General features: G+C 36.8%; 1 protein-coding gene across 2 annotated transcripts; it reads right to left on the reverse strand.

The window, feature by feature from the left end:
• Positions 1-1,701: 1,701 nt before the first annotated feature.
• LOC116254086 (dof zinc finger protein DOF2.1-like) lies at positions 1,702-3,957 on the reverse strand. Of its 2 annotated transcripts, none has more exons than XM_031629163.2 (2): positions 3,754-3,957; positions 1,702-2,800 (listed from the first exon to the last, which is right to left on the reverse strand). In XM_031629163.2, exons 1-2 carry the CDS (start codon positions 3,850-3,852, stop codon positions 2,039-2,041), a joined length of 861 nt encoding a protein of 286 aa, XP_031485023.1. In that variant the 5' UTR covers positions 3,853-3,957; the 3' UTR covers positions 1,702-2,038. The 2 variants fall into 2 exon arrangements, with proteins under 2 accessions (XP_031485023.1, XP_049933925.1); XM_050077968.1 differs by lacking the exon at positions 3,754-3,957 and adding an exon at positions 3,244-3,708.
• Between the last annotated feature and the right edge of the window lie 9,178 nt (positions 3,958-13,135).

The following is a 13,135-nucleotide window of genomic DNA, read 5'->3' on the forward strand; positions in this document are numbered from 1 at the left end:
CATGGTTTAGCTAAATTATAAAAAGTTAAAGGGTGACTTATAGAATGAATCGTATCTATGCGGCTCATTCGAGTCTACATGACTCGCCTGTGTGTGTAGCTTTGACACCGCACTGGGTGCAGTCACACCTTGTCGATATCATTCTTAGAAATGATGCTTCTGTTATTCAATTTTTTCCTGTTTTATTGCATCTGTTATACTGTCTTAAGATTTTACTGCATACTTTTACAGTTGAATACCAAAAACTATATGCTGCTCATAACTTGATATACTGCACATGTCATATGGTCTTATAGGTATAATGTGCATAATTTTTGTTAATCAGTTATATATATATATATATATATATATATATATATATATAATATCTGTTACATATTTATACAGTAATAAATTTATAATACTAAATATGTAACAATTACTTGTTTAATGTCTACTTATGTTATGAGTAAGATTGAAAAATCTGAAATCAGAATCCAAGTACGTATCTTACATGGAAAAGTAAAATTCAACAGATTGTATAAATATGATGTGACTTTGTTTTATATTATACACAGACACCCTTGCTGCACTCGCACCCATGTTTTTTTGAAATTACAGCATCCCTTACCAGCACTCTCACCCGCACCACCCACACCCATGTAAGTTAACATTATATATAATAAAAAGAGAAGAAAGGTGGTATCTGGCATTATTCGATAATACTGCCATATGAATCATATGAATCAACAAAAACTGTATCTTGGGTTCTAAGATACAAAGTTCTTCAACGTCAATTAGAAGAAAAGCAGCAAAGAAATATCAAGGAAAGACCACCACATGCATGCCATTCTCCGCAGTCCGTGAAAATTATTCTCCCACGGTCTTAGACACTAGGATATGCTTGCTAATTACTATCACTTTGAAAGTTCCTGATATTGTTCTTCCCCAAAGATGACATCAAAAGAGAAGTTGGTCGGACCAACTTGCCAATTTGGGGGACAGAATAAGAGCTAATCTTCTCCTAACAGATCACATGGGCAGGCGAGCCCGCACAAACCATGCAAATTTCAAGAAACTTTACCAGACAGAGCCTTTTTCTCCATATACATTTGAAGAGCAAAATCTCCATTTCAGAAAGGACATGTGCACGTATACTTTCCGCTTATAAAGAATTGATAACATCAATAAGGAGGCAGGCTTCGGGTAGAAAGAAAAGCGGAAAATATATTTCTGGTTTCACCTTATCGATGGAATCTCTCTTATCAGGCGTCATTGTCAAGCTTATCTGCAGTTTTTCAGGACGAGAGAAGAAACTAGAGCACGAGAAGCACAAAGCCCAAGCATTTCTCTTTCCGGGATGCGCTGTACGTCCATATTACATGGAAAAGGAAGCAGTAATTGGTATTCAAAGTAGAACTTGGTCTGAAAAGCAGAAGTTTCTAAGCACCATGAATTATTTTCAGCAAACATCAATCCCCAAAGATACAAATGCCTTAAAACACATGTTAAAAACCACAATCCTGAACCATAAAAACTGTTGGGTAGGGAACTAATTCTTTTCTAGAGATAAACAATAGAGAGAGAAAGTGGGAGAGAGAGGGTACATACAAAAAAGGAAGACATTCCCATACTTAACTCATGATCAGTTCAATACGGCCGACTGTAAAACTCTTGTCATGCACCATATTTGGAAACCGATGCATGATCTCGTATCAGCGGTAAGAAAAAATTCAAGACTTCACATGCACTAGCTAACATATATGATGCCACATCCAACACAAAATCAAAACAGATCTTAGAAACCACAACGTTTTCTGTCATATATAAGTTGGAGAAAGAAAGATGCACAATTCAAGAGAAAAGGAAGCAACCAGGTGTAAACTTTTCTTTTCTGGACACTCTCGACACTATCCAGGCAAGTTGCAAGGTTAAATCAACTGCCAATTTGGTGAAGATGCACGAAGCGAAACTCGAGAACAGAAACAAAACCTTGAGGAGGAACTTGGGTAGTTCATTCCTTGGTGAGAAGGAGATCACATAGTTTGCATACTTCTAGCTAAATAAATGGGCTTAGGGAGGAAGGTCCACAATTATTCACCATCCCATTCCATGTTGCCCCAATTGCACCCCAATAATCTTTTCCTTCTTCAAAGGCGCCCTCTCCTCCACTATTCTGCTGCCACTGTCCCCCAAAAACTCTGGCCTCCCCCTCTCTAGATTTGGAGCTCGGATCCTCTCTAAAACCCCCCAAATTCTCCACTGCAGGCATCGTCATCTGCCGGCCGCCATTGCTTCCGCTGCTCATTCCTTCAAGATTCGCATGGCTGAATGTCGAGCAAGAGTTGTGGAAACTAGACGGAAGGCTGTACAGGGACAGGTCGGTGACCATTCCTGGGAAACCACTTCTGATCGGATCAAGTTGACTGAGGAAGCCATTGTTTGCAGCAGGCTTGGCCAAGAGATCTTGGGCAGCATGTGGGTTGTTCCCCAATAGAGGGCCATATGTAAGGGGCAGGAGAGAGGGAACTGAAATGGGTTGAACTTGAACTGGGTCTTGTGGTTTCTTGGGAGTCGGTCTCTTGTTCTTTCTGCAGCCACCTCCAACTGGAACATTCCTCAGGGACCCTCCTTTGGTCCAGTACCTCCTGCAGGCCTTGCAGAAGTATCTTGGCTGTGAGAGACTGTAATTGTTGTAGTAGCAGAACTTGGTGTTCGTGGAATCACATCTGGGGCATTTTAGAGCTTGTTCTGGCTGGGGTTTCATTCTTCTCTCAAGAATTGATCTTGGGCAGCTCACTATTTCCTCCAAACCCATGGCCTAGGAAGACAAGAACAAAACAAGTGTACAAATGCGTTACATCATGAATTTGTCAAGACTCAAAAGGGACAGGAGGTAAAAAAATATATATATTAAATCTTGTAGAATTCGGAAGATTGAGAATGCATGATGATAGCAAGACCAAAAAGCTTGAAATTATCTAGCTAACTAGCTAGAATTGAGGAAGGAATAGGCTTTGAATGGTCACATGCAAGAAAAAGGTTGGTGGAGAGGAGTCCTCCACCTGCGGATTTTTTCACATTAGTTGAAGGAAGTCAATTGCAAACCATCAGAAAAACAAAACCTTTTGTCTGTCTGTGATTTTTGACTTGCCTTTTGAGAACCCTAAAGAGATTGAACACTGAAAAACTAGCAACACCACCCACAAATAGAGAGAAAAAAAAAAGCAACCAATAAACCGTATGAAGAGAGATCCATGATACCTCCTTTCCCTTATTTTGGGACATATATGAAACACGAACAACGAATCAACCTTTCGCCAACATCTAAATCTTTTCAATGAAGGTTGAGAGCCAAGAGATGGTTCACCAAAGAGGAAAAGCAAAAATGACTTCAACTGTAGTGCAAATGATATCCACGATCTACGACAACTTCAAACATGAGGCTAGCTAGCAGAATTTGAAATACTTGCAACTTCGTCGCCAGACCACTCTCGATGAACTTGAAAAAAGAGGTATCACACACTTTTTTCTTTCAAAAAAAAAACGCATAATGTTCTGCAGTTCAGACTTTGTCACCAAAGAAAAACACTATTTACTCCACAAAAACCAATTATTTCAACTTTTGTCCCATCACTAGAATTACGACCACTCAAAAACCCTCACAAAATCAACTCCGGAAGAGTCTCCTCAGCAAGAGAAAGAACACTAGTTCCAGACAGAAGAACCCAATAAAAAAACTGGGACACAAAGGAGGAAGCCATGACCCAATACCTTGAGCTGAGCGTCTGGGTGATCCATGATGGCTTTGCCTGGAAGGAGAGGCCACTCAGAAAGAGAGAGAGAGAAAGAGAGAGAGAGAGAGACTCTCATGAATGGCAAAAGGAAAGAAGACAGACAATAAATAATTGAGGGACGTCTCCATCGCACGAGAGAGAGAGAGTAGTGTCGGGAGTGAGGGTGGTGAAATCATTACTTTCCGTACTGGATGAACGTTCTCTTTGGGCAGAGCATGGAGAATTCGAGGCCACCTGAAACTGATACATGAGAATGTGCGGACCCCTTTTCATGGACCTACTCCGACCCACTTATTCGCCCAATCTCTCTCTCTCTCTCTTCTCTCTCTCTGGTCTATAGTTGGACATTTCACTAGGAAAATGCATAATACAAGTACCAATCATCATGGCGCTGATAGCCTAAAATTGGGACTTGTGTTCATAATTTAACAATCATTTAAAGATTGCCATACTTGGGCAGGCCGTTTGGCTTGAAGTTGGCCGGCCATGCTCTTTCCTGCAGTGCCTTCAAGGACTCATCCAACATAGGCTCCATGAACTTGGTTGCTCACGTGTAGACTTACTTGGTTAAGTTTTCTTCAAGGGTTGCTAGAAATGGATGTTGGTGCCACTATAAGTCGAGGCTTAATGGAGAGTATAATAGATCACTAAAAACTTCCTTAGAACACATAGTAGAAAGATGTGAAATTGGTAATGTGTTATTTGAACAATAAAACAATGTGTTGTGTATAGTTCGATTGTAGATATTGTGAAGCATTGTGATCCATAGTTCATTCTTCAGCCAACCTTGAGTTTACATGGAGTTGGCTCCATTCCACCATTAGCTTATGCATGTTACTATTGTTTTATTAGCCATGAAATTACAAAAAAGCTAAGCATCTTCTTTGTAATTAAGTTGTGGTACAACAACACATTTCTTGTGAGATTGTCATATAAGGAAAATGAAATCTACATTAATTAAGATAATACACGTGTTATGTGCTATCAATCTCGCATTGATATATTTGAGACAACCGAGGGTAACTCTTCGTTTTCTCATGAAGTAACGCTTACGTTCAAATTCAAATGCATGCACTTACGATCCCCTGAACAGGCCAAAACTTGACCACTGCGGTTATCTGACTAAAAAGTCCGTTACGAAGTACACGTTTTAGGCAAGTAGTTGCAGAACAGTAACAAATGTAAAATCATTGAAGCACCATTCACATGTCTTGCAAGGATACTACATCTATAAATTAATGTTAGAGGAACGTCACACTAACTATATGTTGGTTATAAGTAGTACTTTCAGAGCATTTTGTTTTACTTGCTCTATTTGGCATGTGTGAGCTTGATGTTGAGTTTCATTACCTTAGTATGTGGTTCTACATTGTCATTCTTTTGATACCATGGCTTTTGTTCACTCTCATCATAGTTCACATTTTTGTTTTGTTATAATTGCCACATATTGTAATGTTAATATATCATTTTCTTTCTTAAGGAAAAAGAAGGATATTGGAATGATTGAGATCCATAAGGTATATTTGAATCTTTGGTTTGTCCCATCACTTTAATTTCTTATTATCTCCCTTCTTTTTTTTTTTTTGGTTTGATTTCATCAACATAAAAGGTACATTTGAGATACAATATGAAAACTTTTCCACATTGAAAAAAGGTGGTCATGTATGCAACTTTTTCATAGCACATTTATGAATTTCATGTTTTCATTGACCTAAACTGAGAATGGAGCTAGAAACTTTCGCTACCAAAAGCCTCTAAGGGCTTCAAAGTTGCATTTCCCAAGAGAAGAATTTTTTGGAAGTATGAAACAACATGCTTTTGAAGCTTTAAGGGTAACATAACTTCAATAAATATAAAGCTTGCTCATTTGATTGCTCAAGAAGATTCCTTGAAATAGGAATGTGCTTTCCTTACTCAATAAGCTATTCTTTTTCCTTAGATAGCAAGCTTTTCTTATAGAATTCACACTTTTTGAGGCAATTTTTGGGCAAAGGAGTAAAAAATTACATTGGGTTACAATTCCAACTATTTTTTGATGTTGCTCTTTACTTACATAAATACTTCCTTATCACCTTCTATTATCTACTAATGATTGTCAAAGCCCCATTGTAGGATAAGTTTGAAGAGAAAAGTTTCTTCCTCAACCACTAGACACAAACACACACATATGTCATCTTCTGACATAAATTTTACATGCAATCTCATTATGTTTTTTGAAATGGTTTCATTATGTTTGCAAGTCTAACCCTACCAATGCTATAGGATTGACTTATTGGTGAGTAGCATTTGAATAACTAAAATAAGATGTGCAGCCAGGTTATTTAAGTGATTTAAAACCAACCATTAAAGTCAAATCCACCTGAAAAAAACATGTTCTTTGTTAAAGGACAGAAAGTTCAATATATATTTTTATGATGTATGTTACACCTGAAAAGTTAGATCCAGCCAAACAACTATGTTTAGGAAATCCAAATTAGACTATATGATGTGCAACAAATATATAATAATTTGAAATAGAATTTTACATATTTTAGACCCCCTTTTAGCAAGAACATGATGTATGATATCAATTACTCATTTTCTTTTCAAAGATTTCTCTTGTCATTCGCATGGTCCTAAATGACTTAAGCAACACATTTTAATTTGAAACACACAACTTCTTTCCTCACTCTACATGCATGACTTTTTTCTATGAAAATTAATCATCCTTATAAATATCAATGATGAACAAAGTTATATTGTTTAATATTGTTGTGGATATAACATAAACTTGGTTAGATTTTTTTTGCATCCAAATGCTTTAAGTGTAAAAGCAATACAATTTTATCTTCACTTGTGGCATTGGTGCTTGAAAAGATATTGAAAGCACATCCAAAATCGGATGTTCGACATCTCCTATTTGTTTGTTACTTAAAACAGCAATCCCTCAAAAGTTTCCTAAATGACAGATAAAAACACTAGGGCCATTAAATTTGCTTTAGTTGAATTAACCATGTCTACTAATAAGCTATACTAGGAAAGCAAATTTTGAGTTCACCTCCGGTTTTTTTTATCTTCTTATAATTGTGAAGCATTTTAAACCTATGCATTAAACTCATATAAACAAAAGCCTAGATTTAATAAATATGAAAGTCACATATACTTATAGTGCCTAATTGGCAATGACATATAATCAGAAGGCTTTCTAAATTCTTCACCTTTTTTTTGGACTTTTTCTTCAGTCAATAGTGCCAAATATTTTGTCATCAGCTATATATGCCTTGATGTTGTGAATGAATTGTCTCAATGAAATTGAAACTTGAGCTGGTTTGTAGAGGATGTCCACAATCCTCTCCCTTAGCAAGGGATTGGATGGCTACTTGCCATATGAGGGAGCTAGATTATGTCCTTGATTTGCAATAGGCAGCAGTTGCCTAGATCATCTACAATGCAGATGCCATGTGCTAGATTTGCCTTTAGACTGGAGAGAAAAATATCTTGGTATTCGAGAAAGGGGGAAGGAGAAATTTGGACTTGACACGTCTCATTCACTCCACAATATATTTGGGACTCCTCTTGAAAAATTGTCCAAATATTACTTCGAAATTTATATGGTAGTGCATGCTACTCCATGAGGCAAGATATGACACAAAAATCAAAATTTTGCTGCTCTCAAAGGGGGCTATGAACTTAATGCGTAGTACCCCAAGTTTGAGATATGCAAAGTGGGTTTCATATAAGACTTTAATGCGGTGGTTTTATAACTAACTAAGTTGTAACATTGAATCCTGATCAGTAACAATTTGGTGGATCTAACAAATTCTTTAAAAGTAGCTACATTAAGCAAAAACATGTTAAACCTAACCTCACTCTAGGTTGTGTATCTTGAACCTTCATAAACTGAAGTGCAATTGCATTCTTCAAGAAAAAAAGAGTATTTGGCCTTTCATGTTAGACTACATCCATGATTCTCCAAGCTCTCTCTCAATCATGTCAAAGAGCACTAACTTTGACATGTCTTACTGTAGACTAAAGAGATTTTTTAGATATTAGAACTTTTGGGGCAAAAAAAAAAAGTATTAACTTAGTGAAGGGAAAATGAGTGCATAGTGATGGGTGGTGCCCATTGATCAGAGTGATGAGAAAATTGGATAAGTTTCGTGTTGCACTCACCATGTGGAAGAGAATGGAGCTGGGAAATACAGTTCAAAGAATTGTGAACCAGAATTTTTTCATGGGGGGCCGAATTAAAACTTCTAAATTTTGACTAGGGCCGAAATATCATCTTTTAAAATTTTATATAGAACAAGTGAATTTTTCTAAAATTTTACATGTAACATTTTTTTTTTTTAAAAATTGAGGTGGGGCCAAGGCCCATGCGCCCCCGTGGCTCCGCCTCTGAGCTAGATTCGAGCTAGCTGGTGGAAGTGGATGAGCAGTATAAACAAGTCCCGCATAAAGAGTTGGACCTCACTTTAGCAGATGAGAAAGCAAAAAGCGAAAGGTAGGTGGCTGGCAAAGCACAAACGCAAAACATGGTTTTTCCAAGCTGATGCCAAAGGCAAACAAACTAAAAATTAGGTCACTCAAATTTGTGATGGTCCAAGGCAAAAATTTTGACCCTTCCTTGATTATCAATATCTGCAAAGATTTCTTTATGAATATTCTTGGCTCAGTGGGGGCTCTAAGTAGATGCTAGATGGCATGATAGAGGGTGCTCCAGTCATGGAGGAAGAAGTGAAGAAAATTATAGACAGATGGAGTGCCCAGGGCTTGACAGGTTTAGTAAAGGTTGCACGCGCCGTTATGCCTGCTCTGCTTACTTACCTAAAAGAAAGGGAATGTTTTTCTAATAAAAAAACATATCTTTTGTAGTCATTTCACTTTTTTTATTTTTATTTTTATCTCACCAAAAAACTTGTTTTTTTTTGTATGTGAACGACAGGTACTTTTGTCATTAACCATACTGGCACAAGAAATTTCATGCACCAGTATGACACATATAACCAGCTTTGTGACAAGTTCCATATAAGGTTCTGTTAGGACCATTAGTGTATTTGTAAGCCCGGATATCTATGAGATCATGGATAACTTCCACAAACATGGGGAAAAGGATCAAAAGCTTGAATAGCACGGTGATGGCGCTCATTGCCAAGAAGGAGAAGTCAAGGTTAGTTAGCGACCTTAGACCAATTAAATTATGCAATTTATTGTACAAAATCATCTCAAAATTTTTGGTTGAACACATGAAGGGTATCCTTAATGAAATCATTGATCAAAATCAAGTAGCCTTCATACCAAGGAGAAATCTAGTTTGCAATGTCATACTTAGTCACGAGACAATGTGAAATCAACCCAAATTCTTCAAGTCTATATTCAACATTTTTCAAACAATTTGCAGCAAATTTACAACAATTTTAAGAATTTTGAGCCTCAAGTGTTTTAGTTTTCCTTAATTCTGATCAACTTCTCATCTGATTTCATTGTCGACTCTATTTGGAACTCATGTAGATCTAACTTTAGACTCTGGACTGAAGCTCAACCCTAATTTAGGCTTATTTCATAATTAAGACCTAAATTCAGACCTGGATCCAATCCTTAAACTCATATAGAGCCCCCTCATCCGAGTTCTAGATCTGAAATTAAGCTTCAGATCCAAAACTGGATGCAAATCCCAACTCTGGATCCAAAATCGAGCAAGCTCTAGACCTAAAACCTGAGTGTTGGATCCAAAGAGCTTTAGATCCAAAATCATACACCAAACCCAAAAAACCAGTCCAAAATCCATAATTAGATCCAAATTCAGGATCCAAATCCAAAATAAGACCTAAACCCATATCCAATTTGAGACCCGAGAGGTCGATTCAGACTCTTCCCCATTCCCAAAACAAGCCGAAAATCATTGAAAAACTGGAGCCGAACTTAGGATGAAACCCTTGTGGGACCCACCTAAGTGTGGCACTTTGCCCACTTATTGGCCCAATGGGTGGGCACTTTGCCCCCCTTGGCCAACCCTTGGCAGCGAAATGTTGCTGAGTCCTGGCCGCACATGCCATGCCGTGCCCGCCACATACCTGCTCACCCCTTTTGGGCAAAGACAGCCCCTTTGAGCCCCGTGTTGATCAGTTGGGGGACGTTTAGCCATGCCAGGGCTAAGGGCTAATCTCCATGAGTCAAAGCTTACAAATTAATACTATAAACAAAAAATATTCATAAAAAGTTAGAAAATTCGTAATATGTCTTAAAATTTGATTTTTTCTTCATTTCTCTCTATTAATACCCCTGGATCTTCACGGTTTAGTATGTGCTCACTCTTAGAGTACCCCTTAAACCCTCAAACTAGAATTCTTGAGGATTCCTAGCCTCTCTCTCTCTTTCCTCTGCTCTAATCTCTCTCTCTCGCTCTCTCTTCATCACTTCTTCATTTTTAGCCATGGCGTTCTTAAGCTCTTGGAGACTTTCTTCAACTCTTTGAAGTCCTCATTTGGAGGCCTTATTGATCAGGTGCTATCTTTTCTTTGACTGCACGGTAACACAAGGTATACAGTCTCTTTTTCCTTTGCTTTCTCCTTAGTTTTTTCTCATGGCTGTTTTATCGTTAGTTTTTTCCCATGGCCATGTAAGAGGGCTCTTGAAATCTCATCTTTAGAGGTAAAAGCCACTTTTGAGTGCACTGAGAGCATGAACAAGGTAAAGCTAAATAATCGTTTCTTTTTATCAATCCCGACATGCACAATACGTGTTCCTTTATTTCTACCTCTCCTTGAATGCTTGTTTTACTTATATTTTTACGAAATAGATGGTGTGCAGGTATGGATGGCTGATTGTTCGATTCATAAATGAATGAATGACGAGGGTGCGAGCTTGGAAATAAGATTTACTTTATTTTATATCAAATTTTAAAGTTGGTACTTACCCAACCCAAGGAAAACCCTATGAATGTATACATGTTAATATGCATTTCCATGTCATCTTTATGGTTCTTTTTTACTACATCTTTAACTACTTTGTAATCTTCTTTCCATTGAGAAATCACCCAATGACCATTCTATTATTAGTCCCAAATGAGTGATTTTCCTTGAGAAGCACATCTTCAATGGGATTGGAGCACAACAAGAGCTTTCTTCATTAACTTCCTTTAGAATAGATGTTTGTTCTTCATAGTTTAGGCCCCGTCCCATATCAAACAGTGGGAGGGACATATTTTCTTTTCTTGCAGCTGATAAGATTAAATGGAATATTTTCATTTATGTCTTATATATCTATATATATATATATATATATATATATATTATCTGTGTGTGTGTGTGTTTTCCTTGATTTCTTTTGAATATTGCAAAAATATTTTAAATTAAGCTCTTGAAGAGGCTTTGAAGACTTAGCAGAGGCCTTTCAATGAACTCAAATTCCTCTCCAGCCTCATAAAAGTAATGAAGTTGAAAGTTTTCTAAAACTGTATCTTAAAACTTTATTTCTATAAAAAATTAAGGTATCTTGTTACTAAAGCAAAATTTTTTATTTAATTTATTTTATTTTTATTTTTAATTTTATTTCAGAAATGACTAAGTCTTGTAACGACAGGCGCTTTTTCACTTTGAAAACAAATTTTGTTTGAAAAAACCAAAATTAATTTTGAGATGCAAACACAAAATTGCACTCTTTTGGGTGACTCAATCAGGGTTTTCTTTACCTTAGCCTTGATATCTCCAAGGCTTATAATAGCATTAGTTGAGTTTTTTTTGAGTAGGTACCTCTTTACTCCTTGGCTTTAAAAAGGACTAGATAGACAAATTTATGGTGTGTGTCTATTGCTTCTGTCTCCACTAGTCGAGTAGCACTCGTAGTGAGTTCCTTCTTATGTATAGGGACCTATATGAAGGAGACATTTTATCTCATTATTCATTCCATATTGTTATGGATAGGGACCGAGCCAGGGGGCATAGGGGCCCTGGATCCCCATCAAAAAGAATTTTAAAAAAATTACATGTAAATTTTAGAAAATTTTACTTGTCCTATATAACAATTTTGAAAAATGATATTTTGACCCTTATCAAAATTTAAAAACTTTAATTTGGCCCTCCTCATGAAAAAAAATCTGGCTCCCGTAGATCATTTTCAGGCATTACAGCGGTGGCTCCCCTACAGCCATAGGGCAGCGCAGGGCAGTATGACTCCATGGATCCCACTAATTGGTTAGGGTCCTTGTTTGTTGATGTTTGCTGATGATGTGCTTCTCTTTTGTAGGGCAGAGAAGAGGTCGATTGAATCTATTAAAAGTTCCCTTCTTCATTTAATAGATTGTGCAGCTCATGTTATGGTTGGCATCAAAGCTTACTCAAATGAAGTGTCCAACCAGTCCTCTATTCTTAGATGGGAAATGAGCAAGTGATCCCCAATCAAATATTTGGGACTTCTGCTATTGCAAGTAACCTAATTGAAAACTATTGTGAGAAACTTATTTTTAAGCATAGTCACAATAGACTTTCTTGCATTTTAAACAGCGAGGTGTCTTTCGGGTCTAATATGGTGAGCTTGAAACAACAAAAAAAAATGGTAAATTAAAACAAAAACATTGGTAAAATAAAACAAGCAAGAAACTAATAACACAAACATAAAAGAGAAGTAAATTTACAACAAATTAAAAATGTGAAAAAATGTATAAAATAAAGAGAACGGGAAAAATATGAAAAAACATGAAAAATTCATTTTTTTCAATTTGTTTTGGCTTGATGTAACAGCCCAACTTTGGGACCTACTACTGCCCTAGATGGCAAAGTGCCGACATCGAGGTGCCAAACCTTCAAACTTCTAAAAAAAATCACAACCAAAATGGTGATTTTTTTTTAAAGTTCTAAATGGCTAACTTATTTATCCTTTTCTTTTTGCGTTTTTTCAAAAAAAAAAAAGTGTTTTTTGTGACTATATTTCTAAGATGAACAAATGCCATGCTTCATTTCCTTTGGGCAAGTATTTTAGATATAACAACATTGGGACTTTAAAAGACTTGAAAGAAGGGTCTTGGTTTATCAAATGCTTCTCTTGAGCATTGGATGGTGTTACGCATGATGCCAAGCGGAGAATAGGTAAAGATAACATGAAGTCTTGGCAGGATAATTAAAAAAAATAATAACAAAAAAGTTTTAAAAAATACATGAAACCAGAACTATCCAATTAAAAGATGGAAGGTTCTGCTTTGATGTCTCATGATATCAGGTAAAACCTAGAGTCATGATTCAATGGCTATATATATATGTGTGTTTTCAAAAAAAGCATGAGAAGAGCAAGATTGAATCGAAGCGCATGCAAGCAAGGTTGTGAGGGTAGAAGAAATGCCCACCAGAAAATGCCTCCAAATTAGTATGTGTGTGCAACATTTTGTA

This window comes from Nymphaea colorata, chromosome 5 (genome assembly GCF_008831285.2).
Source record: "Nymphaea colorata isolate Beijing-Zhang1983 chromosome 5, ASM883128v2, whole genome shotgun sequence".
Lineage (NCBI taxonomy): Eukaryota > Viridiplantae > Streptophyta > Magnoliopsida > Nymphaeales > Nymphaeaceae > Nymphaea > Nymphaea colorata.